Raw genomic sequence first — 25,902 nt, forward strand, 5'->3', positions numbered from 1 at the left:
TGGCCGTACGGCAGCTGGGGAGCCATCGACCGTTTGGCCAGATGTCAGGAGCATCCAGATGGCAGAAACAGAGGAGCTGTACAGAGTAACTTTTATTTTCCTCCTCCTTTCCTCTTCCAGTATGTTGATGATTGCATAGAAGCATAAAGCATATTGTAGTCTCTGTATTTATTTTTCAAGGAAGTGTTTGTAATTCACAAAAATATAAATAATAGCAACACGGTATCTAAGGCAGTTAATTATAGAAAATACGCACGCCCAGGGAGATAGAGAATGGCATCAAAGTTAGCTATGGAACTCTGCCAAAATGTTTTCATGAAAGAATGATGGAATTCCATTATCCGCCAGGTCTTACCTGTCCTCTGCTGATGGATTCTGGGTGGCTTTTTGTTTCTGCCTTTTCTTCCTGTCACTACTGCATAGTCATTTTCATCCCCTCCAAATTCCATGACAAATCAAACACATGCTCAGAAATTAAATTGGGTTTTTTTTTTAAAGTTAATTTTTATATCAGTCATTTTGAGCACCAAATCTGGATCCATTTAAAATGTCTGCTAAAGTCTTTCCCCTCCCTTTCTTATTTTTCTTTTTAAAAGCAGGGTTGTCATTAAAAAAAAACCTGGAATAACAACAACAACCACTTGTGCAATTTTCCTGTTTCTTCCATTGTCCCAATTTTGGCAACAGCAGGACTCCTCGGATCTGCTGCTACTTTGTTCTGGGATCGAAACAGTCAAGCAGTCTGAAAATGCTCCAGATTGTCATCATCCAGCACTGAGAGGCCTTTAAAATATAAACGCCATTTTGTAATTAGTTCCTGAGCAGCCTCTGGCTCTGCTGAGACACATCATGGCAGTTGTATCTGGAGGAAATCTAACCTCCCTTCCTACACAGACTTTCCTACTTGGGTTTCAACTAAACCTTACGCTGAGGTGGTTGGTTGGTTTATCCCAATAATGGTATGGTTCATACAATAGACAGAGGAATGGAGAGGTTGCTCAGGAGTAGAGCTCATACAAGGTTTCAGATCCAATCCACAACATCGCTGCATAAAGTTAAAAGACACTTCGACCTAAAACCCTGGGAGTGATTAGCTTCATGCATTGCACAAAGTGCTTGGTAGTTGGTAAATCACAGTAGCTGACTTCACACACTGGACTTGTCAAAACAAACCATATTAGGACTTAATGGGAGGAGTCAACTCAATCAGGATGGGGAACTTGTTGCCCTCTGGATGTTGCTGAACTACATTGTGGTATTCTTTATTATTGTCTGCATTGACTCAGCCAGCTGGGAGTTCTAGTTAGCAATATTTGGGTAAGAGCAGTAGTAGGTTTCTTGCTCCTGGTATTGACAAAACTGAGCTATGTAGGCCATAGGGTCTGACTCAGTACGAAGTGACTTTGGATATTCTCACTGATAAAGCACATTAAGCCCTAATGTGGCATGGGGTGTTGGACCGGCAACCGGGAAATCCAGGATCAGCCCACCCTCAGCCACAGAAGCATGCTGGGTGTTTTTTTGGACTGTCTGGTTTTTCTCAACTCAACCTAGCTTAGAGAGTTGCTGTTGTGAAGAAAATAGGAGGAGGGAACACTTTGCATGCTGCCTTGTGCTTCCAAATGAGATGTGGGATATAAATCTAATGAATAAATAATCCCAGGAAAACCTCACAAGGAGAGAATCTAGTATGAACTGTGTGCCATGCACATTCGTTGCTTGATGTCTGGTTGCAAACCAGGGCAAGATGAAGAGGAAAGTTAAATGGATTAGGCAGGTTTGAGGGAGATTTGTGGCTGAGCAAGATGAGAAGCCCTTATTAGGAGCTGTTGACTTGCTTGCTAGAACCATCTTATGGCTTATGGGGCTTGGGGTGGGGAGGTGGTCTCCCAGCAAGTTGGTTAAAAGAAAGCAGAAAGAAGGACCTTTCATGAGTTTCCTCTCATTCCCAGGTCAGGAGGATTCTTCTACATGCTTGATTTCACTTGCTTTAATGATAGGCAGCTGAACACGTCAAACATCCCCACTGAAAAGCTCTGTCTGCATTTGAGAAGGCTCTTGTGTCACCAGCTCATTCATACCTGCATCTTGTCATGTGATGACATGCATGAGTGAACTTATCTGTAGAATAAATGGTACATTTGCCAGAGGGAGTCAGATTGGCTTTGGCTCCTTCAGCCAAGTTGGGCTTTATCTTTGCTAACATAAGCTAGACAAGAGGCAAGGGAACCAGTCCATAGGAGAACACCAAGGTTTGGAGCCCTCCATGACCATTAGGGCCATTTTGTGTGTGGTCTTCCGTATCTACCTGGAAACTGGTTTTGTGCAGGCATGTGATATAAGGTGTGAAACAAGAATATCCTGAGGATGTCATGGGATTTTCTCCTGTGGCATTGCCAAGGTTATTTTATCTAATGGAGTGGAGAGCCTCTTTTTGTGTAAATCAATCCACTGTTGTTTTTTTTAAAGTCTTTAATGAATGCCCCTCTTCAAAGTTTTAGTATTCAGATAAACTGCAAGCTATCATGCTTTCAGAATTATTTACTTAGTGATCTTTTTTTTTTAATTTGAAGAGCAATTGCTGAGAATAAATGGTGGCTTATTGGTGGTAAGAAAAGACTAACATTGTGAGCACGTATTCCTCAAAAGCGTAGCCATTGAGCAAATTCATTATAAATGATGCTTTAACTATTCAAGAGTGAAAGCTTTAGTGTTTATATATTCAGTATATTGCCAAAGTGCATATCTGAGGTTGTACAGATTGCTCATCCTTAAACATAATTTATGTGTTTTTTCCCCCAGTATTTCAAGTTCTCTCTGTCTTCTGCTAACCATTCACCCAGCCTTCAGTGGAGCTGACAAGGAGCGGTTCGTTGGCCAGAATTTCCTGTTTCCACTGGGAGCGCCTCAGCATGGCATAAAGTAGTCAGTGGCCTGGTCACAAATAAGGATATGCCATAATGTGGTTTGTTTGGCTTAATACAATGAAGGCTTACTACTTTATTTGTGTGAACCAGGCCACCATGGCTTGTTCAGCAAAGAGCGGTTACATCCTAGCCTAGGTTGGTGGGCATTCAGGTAGATGTGTTCATTACATGTCAGCGCATTTAGCGTGATTCATTGATTTTGTTTCCTGTTTAGGTGTTTGGGGGAAAAACAGAAGGAAGGACTGTTTATCTCCTAATCCTGCCCACCTGACCAGGAGATAACAGAGACTCTGCTAGAGAGAGAAGATGGTGGCCCTCCTTGGTTAAAGGACAAAACAGTGGAGATAGGACAGCCAGATGAAATATGCAACAGTTGGAGACAGCACATGCTTGCATCTTAAAAGCAGTCGCAGAATTTGCTGTAACATTTGGCCTCACACACAATAAGGGCACCAGAGAACGCAGGTGGCATAGGACAGTACTGATCTGAAAGAACCTCAGTAGAGTATGGTAAAGATAAGAAATAATACAATACAGGAAGTACCCTTGGAAAAAGTAATGTGAGAGATCCTATTCCCCTTTTCCCCTCCTATGCCTCGAACATCTTGAATCCTACCTCTAGCTCAAGCTGTAGATGTAGGAGCAGAATGTTTTGGGCACAAGTGTAATTTTGCATGCGTGGCTGGGCTGTAACTGCTGGCCTCCCTCATCATTGGCTGTGCAAAATCTAGAGGGCTAACCTTACTCTAGCCTTCATATTTTTCTTTTAAGCTCTGCGGGGCCAGGGATCCAAAACAGTATTTTACTGTTCCTTCCTGTTCCTTCCTTAACTTAATATATTGTCCGTGTAGGAACTGCAGAGTTTTTATCTTCTGCCTGGAAAAAGTCCCACGGTGTGGGTGTGTGGAGAGCATGCACGTGGAAAGGAGGCAGGATAAATGCCCTATGCCCACAAAGCTTCTAGGCGTTTATTCCTAATGAGTAGCAAGTTTTAAGTAGGCAGAGGAAAAGCTTTTATGGGATGTTTTTGGCCAGTGATTCCAAGAGTACGTTAAAATAGCGTGGCATTGATTTTTAAATTTCCCTATTAGGGATGTTTGGGAATGGCTACTTTTTGGGGTTTGGGGAATTCTTTCTGAATTTGCTGAACTTCTGAACTGGGAGAGAAATTGTACTAAATTTTTTAATTTAGGTATTTCATTTTGTTAGGATCTTTCATAGATGAGCATTTTATTATGCAATCAATTTATATTTTCAGTTGAAGTGGGCGGAATGCAAAATGCCTTTTCCCAGTTAATATTTCTAAATCACCAGAAAGTATGTGCATTTAGGGTAAAAGTAATGCAGAGAAAAATGTTGTGATAGTGACATCTTTTTCTAACCCAGTTAGCTTGTTGTATAGATTTGTGATTTAATTTTGGGCATTTGTTGGATAGTAATTGTGATGATTCTAGACCAGCCTTCTCAACCTTTTGACCCTGGAGGATCCCTTGAAATACTTTCCAGGCCTTGAGGAGCCCTTGCACATTCAGGCTCAAATATAGGCCAGAAGTTACAAAATTATTGTATTCATTTCCTGTGTAGGCCTGTCTATATGCCTTAACAGTGTTCTTAAACTGAAAATAAAGAATGAAACGTACCTCTTTAGTGTGAAGTTGCCCAAATTTGAAATATTTTTTTAAATACATTGTGATCTCCCAGGGAACCCCTAGTGACCTCTTGCAGAACCCTGGTTGAGAAATCCTGTTTTAGACTCAGGGCTGTGTAACTAAGAATACAGAAACTGATTTGGCAAAACAAAATCTCCAAAATGGCAGAACTTTCATTAGCAAGGGAGGAATTTGGATGTGCAATCGAGAATGAGCAGATCTATGCAAATAGGCATGGGGAAACAAAACATGGGTTGTCCCAATGCAAGATTTTTAGTTTCTTTTGCTCAGAATACAGGGCAGAATCTGTTACGATAACTTTTTTACCACCCTGAAGCAGCTGCTAATGGCACAAGGGCTTTGTTATTGGAACAGTATATTTAGGAGATGTTGAATCCTTTTCGTATCTTTTCCCTGACAGAAATTGTTGTCTGAACTTAGGTGTCTGTTGCAAACGATTATGTCACCAAAGTGATGAAACATGCGTTGTGACATCACAATGAAGCTCTGACCTTTTGTACCTGCATTGTGATGTTGCATTCAAGTATGAAGGAGTAGAGTTGGGTCATGATGCACATGTTCTCACTTGTCTCCCCCCCTCTCCCTGTGCCACTGAACCCTTTTTCCTATTTAATCCAAACTGATGAGATAGAAGGCAGACCATTTCCTTGGTCCTGCTGAAAAAACAAAAGCTTCTTCGTTTTTCAATGATCTGTAGCCTGCTATTAATTAAATATGAGCTGTTGTTTATGATTAATAATTATTGCTTGATCTTGCTTTCTTCCTCTTCCCTCTGATTCTCTTTTTCATTTTGTGACCTGTTTTGACCCTATGAGCCTACATGCTGGAATTATCTTTCCCCTGGGATTCTGCTGCTGTGCTTGAAATTGGAATGATCCTAATGGGGTCCATGAGGCAGTCTGGGAATCCTGAGGAGCAAAAGCTTTAAAACCTAGTAAGTGCTGCTGGAATGCCCAGACTCTTCCAGTAGTGACATTCAACATAATAAGGCATTTTCTATCACCAGGAGAGAAGTAGGGCATTCTGTGCCCCTTTAGTCATGGGAGAAAACACCTGGGAGCAATCAAGATACATTGATTAGATCTGCATATTGTGCTAAATCATAATTTGCTTGGCCATCGTTTGTTGACTAAGCTACACTTGGCTGGCTTTAAATAACTTGCCAAACCAAAGCCGGAAAAAAGTTGTAGCTTGTGATGCCAGCCTGAAGTTCCTTATCAACTGTAAGCTTCCTCCTAGAGAAGTTTGTTGTTGTCCCCTTAAAAATCTCTGCCTTGCTTCTTCAGTGTGTTGCTTCAAGGGTCAGAAATAGAACCTCGAAGATCTGTGCTGGAACGAACAGAGACATATTTTGAAAAGGGGAGCTTTGATTTCCATCTGAAAAATGCTAGATGTAGAGTTTGTGTCTTTTGGCAATTCTCTGCAAAGCGTTGGGTGTTTGATAAATTTGCTCAAGAAGGTTGTTTCTTTTTTTCTTAAAAAATGTTTCTAGACCTTTTGGATAACAAAGGCTGAAAAGTATGTGGACAATGCCTTGTGAAATCTCCGATATAAGGCTGACCAACATTTTGATTTTTGAATTGCACAGTGCTCCCTTCCCTCTCAGTAGCCTGTTTATCCTCATTATAATCCTGTGAAGTAGGTTCATGGTTGAGTAGAGTATTTTTGCTGGGGCATCCATGGTCATTGACCCAAACTCAGTCAACATTTTTTGCTGCTTCCTGTGACTGATAGAACCTAAAACAAATTTGCAAAGATGGCAAATACATACACACACACACACCCAAATTACCTGCTCAGGCCAACTTTGAGGAGCAAGAATTCCTGCTTGAATTTAGCTTGCAGGGTCTTGCTTGCTGCCAGTTACAATATCTGTTGCAAATGTACCTTAGCTGATCTTGAAAACTGGCAGAGAGAAGTGAGGGCATGGAACAATCAGGAGGAGGAGAAGAGGTTGTGGCAGCAGCACTGCAGATGAGGGAAAAGAAAACATTCCTTCCATAGTGTCTACTGCCAGTTTTTAATTCTGCTTCAGTTGTTGCAAAATTGACCGGTGGAGTCTTCTCTTTTAAACTAGGGTTAAGGTGCAGTTTGCTGAATGCATGAAATCAACAAATGTATTTAGACTCTAGGGCCATGGCTTAACACTTCCCAAGAGAAGTTTACCATCCATCACCACTTACCAATTTCGTTCTTTTGTTAAATGTTGACATAAGCCTTCAGGTCTTCCTCAAAATCTTCCTATTCTGAGAAAGCTTTGGCATAGACTTCAATTTTAATCCAGAACTGAACTAAAGTCTAAGAACAAGTAACAGAATTTTATTGCAATTATTTCCTATTACCCCTTTGCTTTGATTGAATCACAGAATGGAAGGAGAGTTCACCATCTCTGAAGACGGTCTGTTCCGTTATTGAACAGTTCCTACTCTTAGGACATTTTTCTTGATTTTCAGCTAAAATCTACTTTGTAATCAGTTAATCCATTCTTTCTTGTCCCGTCTTCAGCTATTTTGAATAGTACTTCCCTATACATGACATCCTTCAGATGCTTGAAGACAACTGTCATGTCTCCCTGCAATCTTCTCCAGACTAAATACCCTTGATACCTCCAACCATTCCTCCAGCCCCTCATCATCTTGGTTGCTTTCCTCTGGACACACTCCAGTCTGTTAATTCCTCTTCTAAAATATAATGTCTAGACTTGCATGCAATATTCTAGGTATGGACTGACCAACGCAGAATATACAAAAGCAATGACTTCTCTTGGTATTGATGCTATTTTTCGTTGGATGCAGCAGGATTGCACTTACTTTTTTTGCAGCTGCATCATATGATTGGCTCATAGTCAGTTGTGAGCCACCAAGACACCCAGATCCTATGTGCTACTCTTCCTGATCCTATATTCGTGTCTTTGCTTTTTCCTACCCATATCCAGACTTCAGATTTGTCGCTGTTGAAATTCAATTTGCTTCTTTCTGCCTGATGTTCCAGCTTATCAGGACCCTGCAGAATCTTGATATTATCCTCTAGGGCATTTGCTAAGTCCCCTATCCATCACCACTTACAGATTTTGTTCTTTTCTTAAATGCCAACATCACAGGGTCTAGAATGGACCTCTCCTGGATGCCTTTGACTCTTCCAGCTTCACATGAAACCCCTGATATAACACTCATCAGATGCAGTTGTTCAGCTAGTTCTGTTACTCATCTAATGCTAACATAGTCCAGTCCACATGTTATTTTCTCTGCCAGAATCTCATAGGAGTCTTTGTCAAATATTTTGCTGAAATCAAGATACATTATGTCTACTACATTCCTGTGGCCAACTAAATTGGTTGCTTTATCAAAAAAGGAGATCAGGTTGGTTTGGCATGACTTGTTCTTGATCAACCCATGCTGCCCCTTGGCAAGCAATGTATTCTTCTGTAAGTGCTCTCATACCAACTGCTTAATAATCTGTTCCAGAATTTTCTTCTCAACTGTTGTCATCCTTTCCACTTGAGGCAAGAATTTAGCTTTTGTTTAGGTGAGGCTGGAATAGACAACCTGATCCTGAGACCTGGAACCAAACCATTTTACTTTCTATATCAGGAGTAGGAGAAAATAACTACTTGGGTCTTGCTTGCATTGACAGATTTTGTTTTCTTGCTAGACTCAGTTGCTCCCATGTGTGTTTCCATTTGTAAAGCAGGAGTACATTCTCTGGTCATTTAGCAGATAGGGCATTGCTCACCCATGGAATGTGATAAGGAACCAGTGAGCTCTTAGCAAGGTCATGTAGTTAGCAAGGGCCATGTAATTTTGCATCAGCCTCAGCAACCTCCATAGATTCATATCTTGCATAACAGCACCCAGACCTCTGGGCCACGAAACTGATAAAGCTCCCACAAAGTATTTGGAGGGCACCAGATTGTCCATTCCTGTGATACATTTTAGTCCATCAAAAACTAGTCAATAATGATCACAAAGTATCTGCTGACCATCAGTAATCATTCTAATCATGCCCTGAATTTTCCAAACAACCCCTGGGTGCCCAGATCCATATCTCCCAGCTTTCCACCTTCCCAGTTACTCAGTGAAAGGCTCTTTGGATTCCTAACAGAGCAAATGAAAAGTTTTCCATTAACCAAGGCCAGAGCCAGCGGGACAGTGTCTGTCCTCAAATGGCCGGCTTGAGGTCTGATGGTAGCTATGGGTCTATTTCTGGATATTACACAGTAACCTTGGGAAGCAGGAGTATGTATCCGGAGAAGGGTCTGGGTTTGCTTGAATAAAAAAAGCAGTTCCCTTGTAGGTTTGGGGATGTGAAGTAAGAATTTGAGACATGGAGGGGATGCTTTTTAAGTCATTTCTTACCCTTCTTCACATAAGAACAGGGTTTTTTGCCTTTTAGCACTGAAATCAGTCTTAGACTTTCTGCTTCTCTTTCCCCCAGTTTGTCTCACATTCAAATAGGACTCTGATTACTCAGCCTCTAAGAGATCATTCCATAGTTTGAAAACTCTGAGCATGACTAAATAGCACGGCTTTTGTGGAGATTTTAAGAATCTGAGGTTTTCTTTTAAAGAGACCCTGTTTATTGATGGAAAAGAAACCGAAAGCAGTGTATTACTTCTTTCTGTGTTGTATGATACAGAATATTTAGAGTTTTACATGTATTAGAGTTGAACAGTATGAAGAAAATACTTGCCTTTAAATAGAAAGTTAGTCTATCAGGGTCTGCTGGGGTTTTGTTTGTGTGGCTTTAGTAATGCAGAGGAATAGTCAAAGCTGTGATGATCAGGATGCAGTTTAAAGGGCTTTGGTTCCTTCTGTGGGACCACCTCATTCTGTTGCTTTTGTACAGGTCAAGGTTACTAATGTTCCTCACAACTAAGACTTCAAGTTTGGATTTGATGGTTCACAGTGCAGTTTTTTAAAATTGCCATGCTGCTCTAACTGTTGCCTTCAAAAAGCCTGGAGCAATTCTTTTTGCTACAAGAGGGGTCTTGGAGAATGCTTCATCTAGTTGAATGCAGGTAAAGAGGTTCACTTTCTGAATTCCAATGCAGGATGAGCTGACCTGCTTCTTCCAGGCTAATGTGCAGGGGTGAACATTGCTATCCTTCTTACCTCTCTGAAGCTTGCAGATCAGGTCTAAAACTAAATGTGCTGTTACAGTATTGTGCTTACTTCTAGAATAAAAATATATTTAGAAAATCATATGCTGTGAGAAGATGCATTCAAGACTGTGTGTTTAGATGTAATTTTTCATAGAGATTTTTTTGAAAATGCAGATGAAAAACAAAGCATGATAGAATGCACATAGGAACAAATACTCACTAAAAATAACACTGTTCAGAAATGATCTGCCTGTTCCTATTCATGATGGGATGAATCATTCCAGGATCTTGCTCAAAAGCCCGGCAACTATGCAACCTTCTTGGATAAACCCAGTATGGAGAATGGGCTTCTGGCAAGTTTATATGGCTGATGTGCTGTAACAGAACATGATTGTGTGGGGGCTACTCCAAGATAATCATGCCTAGGCTCTTCATATGGAGGCAAAAAATCTTAACTGGACTGACTCATGGAAGCATACAGAGATTGTAGAATGCAACCTGCAATCCTTCTGCACTGATGTATCCAAGGAGTCCTGTGGCTCCTTAGGGCTTCATAAACCTCAAGGTGCAGGTAATCGAAGAAAAAAAAAATCAGTTCTCCAGGTCTATCCTGGGGGTAAGGGAAAAATAAGATCAGAATTAATGTAATAGATTTGAAAAAGGATAGCAATCTGCCCTTAAGGAAGTAATGTTACCTAATTGTAGAATGCATGTCTGTCTGTCACCTTTGGACTGATACTTCATCATAGCTCTTTTAGCCAGTGCAAGAAAATTATGCTGTGCAAAGAACTGCAACAGATGAAAACAGCCTTCTCCAACCAATGTCTTCCACATGAATTGGGAACTATAGCCTACAAATTCCCTGCTTTGGTGGCCAGCTCAACACTTTTGTATATTTGGGGTGATGGCTGCCACAGGCTTCTGCCGTTGGCTAGACATTGGAAGGGTAGCAAGTTGGAGAAGGGTGGCCAACGTCATGTGCTACAGAAAGCGATAGGCAGTGTGTGAACTGAGAACACTCCTGGGACTCTTCTGCAGTGGTATATATTGGAGCTGATGATACTGTCTTCCAGGGCAGTTCTCCATACTCCCATTCATTCCTTCACCTTCTTCTAATAAGCATTTGAGAATGACCAGGAATGCTTGTGATGCTGTAGTGAAAGGTTGGTAGATGGTAAGAGTCCTCCAGTGCAAATATTGTAGAAAGGCGGCTTGTCCCAAGGCCTGCTTCCTGTGAAGATGAGGAAAGCTGGGGCCTTGGGTGGGGCACTCACTGGCTGCCTGCGAAACTGTCCCACTTCCTTGGGTGGGGAGCCTCATGATTTTCTGCCCCTATCTTTAGTTATCCTTTCTGGATATGTTCTGTCTGCAGTGAAACTTGAGTGGCCACAGCCACAGGCATATCAGATTAGTGCAGTCCCATTTCTTTTCCTCTGGGCAATTCCATCTGGCTGTGTGAGTAAGCCCCTTCATAAGTCTTCCCAATCTTTGCATACTGCCAGTGATGGAACAACATGCACGGATTGGTCAATATTTGTGGATCCATAGTGCCACCTGCTGGTTTCCCCTGAACATTGTGAGAAATGGATGCAAGATTCCCCTGTTCAGCCTCTTCATTATTTTCATAGACTGCTGGTTCTGACAAAATGAGGTCCTTTCCCCAAAGCTAAAGACTGACTTGTGGAATACAGTAATAAAGCAAAGAAGAGGTAAGATGTATTTATGGATGATGGATCCATGTTGTTATCCCACAGCTATTTCATGCACTTGTATGCAGAGTGCAATTGAGAATGTGGAAAAGGATTCTTTTTTTTTAAAGTTGATTATTTCTGATTCCCAAAAATGCCTACCCCCAGGGCCGCAACTAGGGTCTGTGTCTCCCAGGGCAAACATGGATTCTATGCCCATTTTTGTGCCCCCCCCCCCCCAGCGCTCATTTCGGTGCCCTCCCCCAGCATGGTGCTCGGGGCACATGCTTGCCCCCCCAGTTGCGGCCCTGCCTACCCCAGGCGATGAAATGTTCTCCTGTGCTGCAGGCCTGTGTGTGAATGTAACAAGATCTTACTCTTCTGTTTGCAGTGTTGGTGTCCAAATCCTCCCCGAAGAAGCCTCGTGGCCGGAGCATCTTCAAGGCTCTTTTCTGTTGCCTTCGTGCACAGAATGTTGGGCAGACGGCCTTTGGTGCCAGTCATGGGCTGCACAAGGAAGAGACGAACACCATCGCCAAGGTGAGGGAGTGCAGGTGTGGCAGTAGCTGAATTCGCCCACCCAGAGTGCTGCAAGCGCAACTAGTGGGGTTGGGGCTCCTTTCCTTTCTGGATCCTGGCATTCCAGAGGTAGGGTGTGCCCTTAGGATATGAACGCTGCCCGCTCCCCCAGGCACCAAATGCTCACATTGCTATTCTGTCTGTGAACGTCCTTTCCTGCTTCTAATTTTCTCCTGCCTGTATCTGTCTCCTTTTTGTCAAGCAAACAACCTTCTACCCTGTGCTCAGAAAAACACCAGTCTTCATTTATCTCTAACCTGCTCCTTCTTTGTTCTTTTACAAAATTGCCTGCAGCAGGGAGATACCTGGTTGTGTTGAAAGCAATTGCTTTTAGAACTGTTTCGCACGTCATGGCAGCCTTCCCTAACCCAACACCTTGTTGCTGTGTGAGGACTGAAACTCCCAGAATTTGCAAATGGAAATTTTGGGAGCTGCTGTCTCAACACCTCTAGAAGATGCCCAGTTGGGGAAGGCTGTGTTACTGGTATCAGTGGAGAGTGCTGTCACATAGGAGGAGGAAATAATTTGCAGTTACTGCCCATGTGCAGATTTCTCTGCTTCTCCATGGGCTGGGAAGCCACAGCTAATCCTGATGGGAGAGTGGATCAGTGAAAGGCAAGCCCGTTTTATCTAGAAATGGACTTCAGTCTATTTTCTGTAGTTGTGCAAGCAGACAGAAAAAAAGTTAAAAATTACAGTTGATGACGTATACCTATCCCTTTTTTAAAACCATGTAGTTTAGTTGCATCATCTCTCCTCTATGGTTGTGTCTCTCTCCTCTTTAAAAAGTGGAAATTAAGTTCCACCATAAAGAAAATAACTTTCATTACGCATAGCAGGGATGGACAACCTTTTTGTAAGCAGGAGCTTTTAAAGTCATTTGTCACCTGCTCTTCCCTTTTTTCTTTTTCTTTTTGAAAATTTGGCCTGGTTGAATAAATTGGGTGTAAGCTTAATGGAGATGTAATGCACCTATTTTGCTTGTGATTTTTTTTTTTTTGAAAAATGCCTATAAGTAAGAGCGCCACTTAATTTCTGTCTATTGCCCCAAGGAGACTAGGGCTGCATTGACAGGCTTAAACGTCTCCTCACTGCTAAGCTTGGGTTTCCTATTCCAATGCTTAAGTATTAAGGGGAAGACTTCCCATGCAGAATTAAATTGGGTGAGCTCTCTTTTAAGAATGAAGTATCTCTCTCCTGCTCCTCAACCATGTTCTACAATATACTTTAAGCCAGTGTTTCTCAACCTTGGCAACTTTAAGATGGGTGGACTTCAGCTCCCAGAATTCCCCAGCCAGTATGGCTAGCTGGGGAATTCTGGGAGTTGAAATCCACCCATCAAAGTTGCCAAGGTTGAGAAATGCTGCTCTAAGCTTTTGAAGCATGTAGTGCCTGTAATTTTTCAGAGTCCCTCGGCCACCTTTTCTTCATTCACCGTGACTGTTCTGGGTGAGAAATGTGTAGTGTGTGAAATCAGCCTTTGAAATGCTGTTCCTTGACAAAGGGAGGTAAAAGGCTTTGCTGAAACCCCTGAGGAATAGTATTACAGTTTCATCTTTCTCATAAACCTACATCTTTGCTCTCCTCTTTTTTCCCCCCTTTTAGTCTGATCTGTTGCAGTGTCTTCAATACCAGTTTTATCAGGTATGTGTTTGTTCTAAAGGCAAGAGAGATCTCTTTCTGCTCTTGAGCCAAGTCTTCATTTGTCCTCTGTAAATGGCATGCATTGGTAGTTCCCCGCTGAGAGAAAATGCCCAATATGGGCCAGCAAATAGTTGCATTTGAGGTCCTGCTTGCATGAATCAGGTAATGGTTCAATGTGTCTGCTGGTTCAGCATTGCCAGTATTTTCAATGAGAGTTAGTTGCAACTAAGTTTTGATGTGTTCATCCAAATAAATTGTGTGGCAACAAGGCTTAAAAAAAGGAAAGAAAATAACGTAGTAGATACCCAGCTCTCACCTAGTGAGAACTTTAATCTTGCCTCTGTGTGTGTGTGTGTGTGTGTACACAGGAACGTTCACATTTGTATATGTGAACAAAAGAAAATGATCCTTCTCTGACTAAGCACATTTCTATTTATCTCCTGTGAAATGGGGTCCTCTTTGTCTTGCTGTTGAGAGCAAATTTCTGAGAGTGGGAATGTGGCATGGTGTAATTCACACCAAGAGCAGATGAGTTTGTGAAACTCTCTTCAGGAGTGTTCCTCTGTCAGTTGCAGGTAAGGATTCACAGGACTGATCATTTTCCCATTCGGGGTGTGGAAAGTTCTGCACATCAGGGAACAGACTGAATTACAACAAGAGCTTATTCCTGAGTAGAAAGTTAATGTTCTCAAGCCCATTCCTGCAGCAGAAATGACAGAATCCAGAAACAGGTTTATCTGCGGTTTGGGTAAATGAGGCCACAAAGATACCTTGGGATGAATATAGCATGCTTTACCATGGCAGTGTTTTCCCAACTCAAAAATTTGGGGTTTTGCAGAGCATATGCTTGATTGCAGACTACTGCTCCTTCTTTGGCGTGCACACACACTCTCTCTCTCTCTCTGCCTCATAGTGGTACCCCTCCCCCCCACATGCCAACAGCATGGGTCAGCGTATAAATTGTTTCTGGAAAATGTAGCTGTCTGTCAAATAAATAGAGACAGTTTTCCTTGGAAGTTAAAAATGCCACGGTGAAGTATGGAGTGGTAGTAACAGGGGAAGCTGCTACCCATTTGCCTGAAAAGTTGCAAGATTCTGTTGAGTGTTATGGGAAATGTAGTGAGGAGAAATGTGGGACAGTGTTCTTTCTGTCTCTGCATATATTTCCTAAATTTGGATCCCAGTTTGTCAGCAAATGGTGTTTAGGGCAGTGGTCAGCAAACATAAAAATACAATAAAGTATGATAAAATACAGTTAAATCACAAAAAAATACATTTCAAAGGTAAAAACAAGACAGGTAAAATATAAATAAAAGTACCCAGTTAATACCAGTTGCGACATTTACAGGTCAACTTATGGCATAAAGGTAGGCTTAAATTTTAAAAAATGTGTGTACCTTCTGAGCTTTAAGTGGCAGTGACTACTTTGGAAAGGGATCTGATGTTTGCTGTAGAAAATGTGAATATGTCAGCACAGTATGCAGAGTCAAGGCATATTCAGTTATTCAGAACTGGCTTTGACCAAGTGCTGAAATGTACTTGTCTATGAAATAATATATAATATGACTTGCCTTGCAGTTAGAAAGCTTTAGAAAAGAATTGAAACTTAATCAGACAATGGCACATCCTTATCATAAAAATAAAGTTAATTCATTGAAGCTTTATTGGATGGATAGATAGATAATAGAAAGATATAGGGGACCTATGATTTATAATACTGGAATCATTCTACATTTTAAAAAGCTTCTATATTAGTTGTAGCCCTGCATTAAAAACAATGGTAAATTAAAAATAAATCCATTAGTTAAAGGGAAGAAGAGACCTTTTGGGTATTTCAGTTGTGGGGGTTAAGGATCTCCAAGGTCTAAAACCTGAGGTGATATGGATATATTAAATACTAGGCCTAGCTTTTTTCACCATGCTGTCTTTCTCTGCAAACAGGATGGATATGTTGCTAAAATAAGACATTTTAGCAGGGTGGAGTATTGCGCTTGTTAATATAAGTGCATGAAGCTTTTTATATATACCTCCCAAAAGCATCATTTTTTGGTAAGCTGCCCAGAACCATTTGGGAATGGGTGACATACAAAGCAGAGCAGGGCAGAAGTTTATTTATTTATTATTCAAATTTTATTAAGTTCAGATTCAAAAGGAAAAAGGGGGTATGGTGCGTGAGACAGGGCTCATGTAACACTTGCAAGCACTTCCTTAAAGCAGCTGCATCTGTTCCCAGAGTGAGCAGTTGCAGCTTGATGCTGGGAAAAGATCTGTTGGATTGAAGGAATTGCTGACCGCTGCTATGTGCATGCATTCCATTCATATTCAAAGCCCTGCACAGCTGTAATATTAAGTTGCAAAATTAAACTTGTAAAATTAAAACAGGATACAACAGACACACATATCATAAAATGTGGTTCTTGCAGCCAGTGGAAGCTAAGCTCGCCTTTCTTCTTCTAGATTCCTGGAACATGCCTTCTCCCTGAGGTGACTCAGCAAGACCAGGGCCGAATCTGTGTGGTGATTGACCTGGATGAGACCTTAGTGCACAGTTCCTTCAAGGTGAGACCCTTGAGTAGCTCCCTAACTTCTATAATATTGCACAATGGAGAAACAAGAACAAGAAAACCCAGAGGGCATGCTAGATCAGGGGAATGAAGGTCTGCTTTAGAGGGAATATCTGATTTAAATTTCCTCCAGTCTGATGGCTTTCAGATATATTGGCCAACATATCATACTAAAAGGAGTAGTTAACCAGCATATTTAGAGGCATGTTGCTCACATCGCATCTCTTCATATATGTTCTGTCCCTGGAAAGAGTGATGATATACCGATGAAGACAACTTAGGATTTACTCCACCACTGTAACTACAGCTCCTCTAAGCCCCAAGTAGCAAGAGCAATGTCAGAGCTTATGGGTTCAAAACTTCTTGGTGGGGCACTGTGTTGCTTACTCTAGATCAGTGTTTCTCAGCCTCAGCAACTTTAAGATGTGTGGACTTCGACTCCCAGAATTCCCCAGTCAGCATAACAACAAATTTGTGTTGGTGGCTCCCATCAGCAAATGGGAAGAATCTGTCATAGGTTTGAAGTAGCATGACTAAATGCTTAATCCTGATCCATGAGGGAATTTAGGGTTTTGATATATATTGCTGCAAGCATTTAAGATGGTCTCTTTAAAAAATGAGACAAAATGTAGAGTCTTGCAGTGGAAATGGAAGCAAACCCTATGAAATAATGTCATTAAAAAAAATCTGGAAAGAAGTCAGAAGCTGCCTTTAGGCAGAAAATTTGAGAGGGGGGTCCTGCTGGGGAGGGGGAAAATGGTACAGGTTTGCTTTCCAGATTAACACGTTCCTTTTAACAAAATTCTCAGCCAATCAACAATGCTGACTTCATTGTGCCGGTTGAAATAGAGGGAACAACCCACGAGGTAAGCCTCTTGCTATTCCAAGTGAGTTGGGTTGGATGGGTTTTGGGCTGCTTTGCTTCTGGCACCACATGGATGTTTAGGCCTCTTCTCTTAGCCAAGACGATGCGCAAAAGAGAAGAGGAAGAAGGCCGTGCAGTGAAGGCCTCAGCCTGGTTCAAGTAATCCAGGATAGGCTGTTACCAGGCAACACGGCCTATTCTTGATTACTTGTTTCAGGAGGCGGCTTCTTGCCACGAGGAATGAGGTTCCACCATCGTGACCTCCCTGGTTGGATGATGCAACGGCAGGAGCTTTCGGAGAGGAAAAGTCACAAGGTGAAGGATGGCAGAGATCAACAAGGACTGTCGGAACTTGAATTACACTTGTTTCAGTACCCTGTTCCCTAAAATGTCTGAAATAGTGGCTATACAATCCTGCAGTTGGTTTCTGATAGGGTAGCTACTCCTTACCTATCCACAGGAGGAGGTGTCCTTGCAATTGACTTGGCAGATTTTAACTGGGTGTGTTACAACAGTGTTGGTTGTGGCGAAGGCTGGAAATGTAATTTAAAAGGTTCTGCAAATGGGCAAGAATCAGCCAGCTGGTGCAGCTTCCTTAATAAGAATAACACTGTTTAAGGAACCATCCCCTTTAAAATAAGTAAAGCTACGTAAGACCTCTGCTCGACATAGTCTAGCAAGTTGTCTTCTTGCTTGTTTGTGGCAGTGTCCTTTATAGAGAATATACAGCAGTTTATAAAGTAGTAGTTTGGATGTACCTTTCTTGTGTCCTATGAGAGCAAATCTGCTTGCTTCATAGAGTAAATATAATTAGCTGATATATACTTCCTGTTCATATTGTATATTTTTTAAAAATGTACTCTTCCAAGGAATTCAGAATAGGGTGGTTGGTCCTTCCTGCCTTTTTTATATTTACAGAAAAATCCTGTGAGTTATGTTAGACTAAGACATGGTGTCCTCTACTGAGTGTAACAGCAGAGCAGAGATTTGAACCAAGGTCTCCCTGTCCAAGGCTGATACCTCAACCAGTTCATCCTGCTGGCTTTCACTGGTGACACTGGGGAGGTACAGGATGAGGTTCCACAATAGTTATCTGCCCTTTTCCCCTTCCGTTCTTATTTTGTTAGATTCGTATTCCACCTTTCCTCCAGGAGCTTCTCACCTCTTAAAAAAAAAAAAAAAATTATTAAAGATTTTAAGAAAGAAGGTAAAACTAATAGAAACGAATATAGAGTGAGAAAAAAAAATCAAAGAGACAGCTAAAAGTGCAAGAAAGAAAAAAGAAAGTAAAAAGAAAATAGAAAAGAAAGAAAAAAGATACAAAGAAGTGGCTTCCAATCTTCTTTATAGCACTTATAAGTACAATTATAAATTTACCTCTTGCTCTGTGGTTACAACATCTCTCTTTTTCCTACAATCTCTTCTGTCTAATCATCAAAACCATAAATCATAAGTTCATTTTTTTCTGTTAGAAGCTTCTCACCTCTGAGATGGTCAGAAACTGGATATCTAGGGCAACCTTCCAAACTGTGGTATTTTCAAGATGTGTTGGGAATGCAATTCCCAGAATTTGCAAGGAAAAAAAAAATGTTGCAGCTGTTCCAGAACTTAGGCTGAGATCACTTATTGTGCTTGCAAACCGAGGCTTCCAACCCTGCTAAAGTTTTCCCTTACTCTTCATTCATATTATTGAGCAAACACAGATCTCTCTGACTGGATGTTTGCCAAATGATATGAATAGAGTCTGGAAATGCTGTTCCTCTCTCCTCTCCCCCCTACGTGTCTTGCCAGACTCTGTGGGATAAAAGCAGCCTGAGCGATGAAAGGAAGATTGTGTGGTTGGGTGGATTGTGAAATAATGGTGGGTTGGAGGAGGATTCTGCCAACCTGTTTCTATCTACCATTTCACCTTTAAAATGTCTGCCACTCTTGCATATTTTGGCCATGCTGGAGTTAAACTTGACCCTCCACTGCTCCAGCTCTAAAGCAAGCTGCTGATCTTAGCAAGTACTTTACGTACCATCTCCTCACCTATCTGTTGATCTCTAGGTGTATGTGCTGAAGAGACCATTTGTAGATGAATTCCTGAGGCGGATGGGGGAGCTGTTTGAGTGTGTGCTGTTCACTGCCAGCTTAGCTAAGGTGAGTGGGTTCTGGATGGTGTTGCCTGAAATGGGGCTTGGAGAGTTGTCTGGTGCCTTCAAAGTTGCCTGATACGAAAATAAAAAGAAAATTGTCACTTACTTAAACTGTATGAAATGGATAAGATGTAGTTTTAGATTTGCAGGGAGTTTAAGTCCTTACTAATAACTGACCACTGAAAGTTCTGCACAGACTCACAATTGCTTGTACATATGTATAAGGCAGCCTTGTTGAAGTGGGTGTTTTATAGATGTGGTTTTTTAACTGCCCAAATTTCCGTTTTACATGTCAAAAGTAATTCCTAGAGTTGAAGTCCAACATGTTTGGAGAGTGATGACACGGGAAGGATTGGTGATCTCACTGAGGCATTACCAATATGATTGCCAAATCCATAAAATGTCACTTAAAAGTATCAATGCCAAGTAGCAAATTCTGCATTTATGGGACCTGGTTGTAGAGGCATAAAATTCAGATTGTCTGCCTGCTGGATCCTCTTATTGTTACTGTTTTTGTTCGTATGCAAAAAACAGTCCCATATCTTTCACTGTCATTCTGGCCAGTATGCTGACCCAGTCACTGACCTTCTGGACAAGTGTGGAGTCTTCCGGGCCCGCCTCTTCCGGGAGTCATGCGTGTTCCACCAGGGATGTTATGTTAAGGATCTCAGCCGACTGGGCCGTGATCTGCGCAAAACCCTGATCCTGGACAATTCTCCAGCTTCCTACATCTTCCATCCAGAGAATGCGGTGAGCTTTACTCTCTAGTCTTCTATAAGTGATGGCTGGGGAGTGGGATTGTGGATTAATTTGTAGTTCCAATTTTGATAGATCACTTGGCTAAAAAACATTTTAATCTGATTTTAGGGAAGAATTCAAAAAACATCATAGCATCTTCGAGAGTTGTTCCCTTGCTTTTCCCTTTAAGGTGGTGCATGTTGTGACATTTGCATTTTTGAGTTATGCACGAATGACTGATGGTCTGCTCTGGAAGCAGCATTCCCTCTTCAGTGACAGAAAGGGGGAATGCTTCTTCTCAGATCCCTTTGCCAGAGTTTTATAGTAACAGTGCAGAGGCGGATACTAATCTTCTTCGTTGCCTTACCATTGCAAGAGTTTTGCATGTAGAGACTACTGAGAAATTCTCCCTTACTTTCCTCCTCAGCTGCCTTCCCCAGTTTTCTGAACACTGCCCTATACACAGGGATTATAACGAGAGAGAATTCAGTTAATTCCCTCTCTTTGACTGGCATTCATACAGCCACTATCTACCTTCTTCCATTTTAAAGTGGCAGCATCCTGGTAACATGCCACTTTGTTTCCCTCTTCAATCTTTTAAAGTATTTTCCCTTTTCTTAAAGCCAACTTCAAACAGTTCTCAGATTTCACTCTCCAGTGCAAAAAGACAACAACACCCTATCCTCAGCACACTTCAGACTCTTGTCCTGTGAAACAATATGTGCACAAGAGAACTCAACCCTTGCAAGATTTCACAGAGGACAACTAATGACAGCAGCTGTAGTAATGAGTACTTAGTATTAGTTGATATTGTCTAACTAGTCTTGCCTCTAATGATTAGATTTTTGGGTCTTCTGTTACTGTGGGGTTTTTGATACAGCTGAGAATATGTCTGGCTCCTAGCTCCTTTTCTGAAGTTGTACTTCTTGGTATATGGTTGATATGAGGGCAGACCCATCTCCACCTGTTAAGTGATACACGTTGGGGTACCCCCCCCCCCACTTCACATATACTTTTGGAATACTGAGTACAATTCTGGTTGCCACATTTGGAAAAGCATCTAATAAAGTTTGAAAAAGAACAGAATAATGTAAACAAACTGATCAGAACGTTCAAACCCCTTCCCTGCCCCCCCACCCCAAAAACGTTAGAAAGGTTGGGCCTCTTCCGTTTGGATCATGATCGAAATGTATGAAATCATGTATGAAATGGAGAAAGTGGATAGGGATTTTTTTTTTCTTCCCCTCTCAAAACACTCAAGGGACACGGTGGCACTGCGGGTTAAACCGCTGAGCTGCCGATCAGAAGGTCGGCGGTTCGAAACCGCGTGGCGGGGTGAGCTCCCGTTGCTCGTCCCAGCTCCTGCTCACCTAGCAGTTCGAAAACATGCAAGTGTGAGTAGATTAATTGGTACCGCTTCTGCGGGAAGGTAACGGCGTTCCGTGTAGTCATGCTGGCCACATGACCCGGAAGTGTCTATGACAACGCCGGCTCCAAGGCTTAGAAACGGAGATGAGCACCGCCCCCTAGAGTCGGATTCGACTGGACTTTACGTCAAGGGAAACCTTTACCTTTACCTTTACTCAAAACATTAGGACTAAGAGCCACCCAGTGGAGCTGGACTGGAAGGAGATTTAGAACAGAAAAAAAGACTACTTATTCACGCAATGCATAATGAAGCTGTGAAATTCATTACCACAATATATAATAATAGCCACTAGCTTGAACAACTTTTAAAAGGCTTGAATAAATTCATGAAAGACAGGTCTGTTAAGGGCTGTTGGTCTTACAAATCTCAATGTTGCCTCCCAACCTGGGAGCAGTACGCCCCCAAATACCCATTGCAGGGGAATAAGAGCAGGGAGGCTTGTATCTCCATCTCCAGCTCGCAAGGACCCCCAAAGCATCTGCTGACCACAGTGAGAAGTTAATAAGGCCAAGGGAGTGTAGCCAAGAGTTAAGTAATTGCTCTTACGTTTTAATGCCACTCCGCAGATCCTAGTTTTGTGTGGGTTGTTCTGTGTTTCCAAAATGTGATGTCCTGTTGCCTGCCTGCCTGCTTTTGACTGACTCCTCTTTGTCTTCCTGACTGCCCTGTAGGTGCCGGTCCAGTCTTGGTTTGATGATATGACGGACACTGAACTGCTGAACCTGATTCCTGTGTTTGAGGAGTTGAGTGAAGCAGAGGATGTCTACGCCAGCCTCGGCCAGCTAAGGGCACCCTAATGTCTTCCTAGTGCTGTGGCCACTGGGGAACTTCTTTTTTTCACTCTGTGCCTTCAGTATTGGCCAGGAGGGAAAGGGAACAGTGCAATTGCTCCCCATCACCCTGCCATGAGGCAGATACAAGCACTTTGGAGGCAATAACCTGCCTGGCCGCCTTCTGTGCCATGCCAGAGCAGTTTCCAACCAGGGTATGGCTGGATGCTAGAGCTTCTAGCCTTCCACCAAGAGCAGGGACATCCAAAATAACCCCACCCCGTTCCCAATAGTGCTAGTATCTATGCACTGCAAGGGCACCCCAACCTTTAGGGGATCCTCCCTCCCTCCCTCCCTCCCCAAGGCAATGCCAAATGATGTGGATGGATTCATTAAAAGTACATCCTCCTCACTTGCTTTTACATATTCTTGGCAGTGTTCCTTATCCAGGACACAGCCCCCAGGCTAAAATATTTGGAGATTTCTCGTCTCTTGGCAGGAAGTCAGGATGGCCACCTCTACAGTCTCAGATATCGTTGTTCTGGTCTGATCTGATGTAGGATCCTCTGGATTTCCTAGATTTTTTTTGAAGGAGTTGCTTTCTTTGCCTTCAAGTGGTTTAGTGAAGCTTTCTTTGCCTCATGTCTATGGCTCCAGGCCTTGGCCTAACTGGCCTGCTGCCTTTGGGAAACCCGTTACCATATATGTGTTTCTTTGTTTTAACATCCTGTCTTGCAGTTGTGTTTTGCCTCCGATGAAAGGCAAGACCCACAGACATAGAAAATCCTTTGCAGCAACCCTCTAACACTAGCAGCACATAGCATTAGTGAGGACAAAGCAAGCCAGCCCCACCGATGCCACACTCCTTATTTGCTCAGAGATAGAGTGTCCCTGCACTCCAGCCTTGATTTGCTTTTGTGGGTGCCAGGTGACTTCATTGCCTTAAACTGCACCCAGTTAGGAGGCTGCCATATCAACAGGGTGCCTAGCCTCAACCCAGTTCTTCCACCATCTATCAGTGTGAATACTTGCCTGAAAGATGGAAGGATTTTGACATTTGTCCCCTGGTGGTTTTACCTCACTTGATGATGCTGAAGGCATAACTTGACTTCCCACTCAGGATTTGCTCTAGGTTCCATCATTATAACTTGACAGTCCTTAGCCCCTTGGATGGTAACAGTGAGTTTTGGATGAGTCTATTAGAAGCTGGGAGATCTTCCATGTATGCACAAGCCTGCTTCATGTCATTTGCCTTAACAACTGCCTTCTTCTCTCTGTACTGCAGCTGCTTGACAGCAAGCAACTGTGCCTCTTTTGTGTGGCCTCTCCTATTCCTGCCCTCCCCAAATGCATTTTCAGCTGGTTTCAGCTCCAAGCAACCAAAAGTAGCTGGAGCTTTGTTAATATTTATATTGCAGGGAGCTGTCCATGGACATTGTTTTTCGCTTTATACTTCCTGGTGTTAAGGTCCTTTGTCCTTTCTCACTGTGCCTGACATACTGTGAACATGTGTTTTTCAAGTGCCACTGGGAGCAGGGGTGGCCAAATGGATAAACAATGCCAGCTTGCTTTTCTCCTTTTCCCCACCATCAGCAATATTGCAAGGGACTCTGTGTTTGTGTTTAGCCATTGTAGGGCTGGTAGGAAAGGGGATGGAGTCCAAGAGGCTCTTTTTAAAAAAAAAAATTGGTGCTGCCTTATTGGTTAAGGGGTGGCACAAGTTGCAGGTCATCTCATCACCTCAGGACCAAAGCTTCAAGCTCTGCTGTTGGTTGACCAGCCAGCTGTTCGCCTGACCAACATGCTACTTGATATTTTCATCCTTGTTTTCAGTGTGCTGATTGGTTTTCAGTGGAGTCGTGAGACTGTGTGTGCATTAGCCAAACTTCAGTCAATGCTTGAGGGGAGTGTGTTCTCCCCCACACCCCCAGGATTTCCCTGGCCTCATTATCCTGGCCCTTGCTGGTGTCCCCTGCTGAGGGTTCGGATCCCTGTGTTTGGGGGAGGGCAGGAGGGGGATGGGTTTCCAACTTCGGGCACCAAGGAGGAAGTTCTTTCCCTCCCTCGCAGTTTGGTCAGCTGCTGCTTCTCTCTGCACACAAGCTGGGAGGAGCTGTTAAGCTTTGCAAAGTTAATGAATGTTGGAAAGAACAAACCTTTTTTGTTTTCCTTTCCTTGTTGGGACTATTCTCACAGCTCTGTCTTTGCTCTGTGTCAGCAGAAGACCAATTGCCTCTCTTTTCCTTCCTTCCTTCCTTCCTCCTCATGCCAGCAGCTGTCCCAGCCCATTCTTCAAGATGAAACTGGTTTCTAGCCTTTTGTTGGAGTGAGATTCAGACGCTGCCACCTGAAGGGAAAAAAAGAAAACCAATTTCCCAGCAGCCTCAGCCAGTATGGTCAGTGGCAAAGGATGCTGGGGATTGTAGTCAAGTAGCACCTGGAGTGCTGCAGGTTTCCCACCTGTGCTGTAAGCAGCTATACCTAATTTCTTCCCTCCCCCTAAGCCAGCAAAACATGCTCTACATCTGCTGCAGAATCACTTTTTATTAGCCTTAAAGAGGGTGGGATTAAGAGGAGAGGAAGGTAACCCATTTATTCTCCTCCCTAAATTGCAGTGGGCAACATCGCTGTCCTTGTGTGAAGGAATCTGTATGAAATGAGTTGGATCTGAATGAGGCAGACTTGCATATTTGGTTTTTCCAAGGTGGGGAAAGAAATGGGTTGCTGAGAGTCATGTGGACGTGGTGATGAATCCTTTTGGACAATCCTGTGTGGAGAGGGAAACCGTAGGACTTCGGTCTGTAGCCGCACCTGCCACATTGCCCATAAATGCTTATTCTGACTGAGTCAAGATTGTAAATCATGTTTTAGAGCCATAAGGATTCCTGGGTCCAAACTACCATGTTGGGATCGTGCCTTGATTGAACCCAATGCTTAATGAGGGTAGAACTCCAGTCAAGAGGTAGCCCCAGCACTTTACCGAGGCCGTGCCCTTAATGGCTGCCTCATGTACTGACTTCACTAAAGACACATACACACACAAAATCTATACATACTTGTCATGGTACCTTTTACATCCAGTCATGTTTGGTGCTCCCATTTCATTCAAGAAGTGGAAGCTGTTGGCTTTTGAAGAACAAGAGCCCCCAGCCTTCCCTTCTCTCCCTTCTCCTCATTAAACTGTACAAATTTATCACACATCCTCACTTGCTGGGGGGTTTTTTTGTTTTGTTTTGTTTTGTTTTAAATGTTTTAATTGAAAAAAAAATCCCAAAACTTGAAGCTGGCACTTGTTGCCATTATGAACTCTTTCTATTTTTGGAATCTTTGTATTAACTGCTATTAAAGAAATAAAAAGAGAGCAAACTGTGTCTTTTTATTAAGTCTTGGAGTGGGTGACTCTCTGAGGGAAAAACAGAATAAGATTTCGTAGCTGGGCAGGTAAGTCTATAATACTAAAGGTCCTTTATTCAATGGAGAAATGCACAAAGCCTGCATAAAAGGGCTGGTTCACCCAGAGTGCCTGCAGTACTAGGCAATGTATGTATGTATGTATGTGTGTGTAAAGAACCTGATGCAAAAATTGCTTTTGATTTTTTTTCTCCAAAGAATCAATTTGCATAATTCAGCTGCCAGTCGTAACTGAAAGCCAAGTATAATTACGTTAAACTCAGTTTCAAAGTCATCTAATAATAATTGTTGTTATAAATAAAACATAGGTGTACTTCTGGATTGCAACCAGATGATACTGGATATAGGTCTGCTTTCCATTCCCCAACCTAGCATCCT

At 42.5% G+C, this 25,902-nt stretch overlaps 1 protein-coding gene across 2 annotated transcripts in view; it reads left to right on the top strand.

The window, feature by feature from the left end:
- The window catches only part of CTDSP2 (CTD small phosphatase 2), a 51,339-nt gene extending 25,860 nt beyond the window's left edge, over positions 1-25,479 (top strand). The window contains exons 2-8 of one of the 2 annotated variants that reach the window (XM_063293785.1): positions 11,778-11,926; positions 13,571-13,609; positions 16,067-16,168; positions 16,983-17,039; positions 19,088-19,180; positions 19,741-19,926; positions 22,015-25,479. In XM_063293785.1, coding sequence (XP_063149855.1) covers positions 11,778-11,926; positions 13,571-13,609; positions 16,067-16,168; positions 16,983-17,039; positions 19,088-19,180; positions 19,741-19,926; positions 22,015-22,140 — 752 coding nt within the window. In that variant the 3' untranslated portion in view covers positions 22,141-25,479. The remainder of the gene's footprint in view (positions 1-11,777; positions 11,927-13,570; positions 13,610-16,066; positions 16,169-16,982; positions 17,040-19,087; positions 19,181-19,740; positions 19,927-22,014) is intronic. The other variant, XM_063293787.1, reaches the window with a different exon arrangement.
- Positions 25,480-25,902: the final 423 nt, after the last annotated feature.

This window comes from Candoia aspera, chromosome 2 (assembly GCF_035149785.1).
Source record: "Candoia aspera isolate rCanAsp1 chromosome 2, rCanAsp1.hap2, whole genome shotgun sequence".
In the NCBI taxonomy this organism is placed as follows: Eukaryota; Metazoa; Chordata; class Lepidosauria; order Squamata; family Boidae; genus Candoia; species Candoia aspera.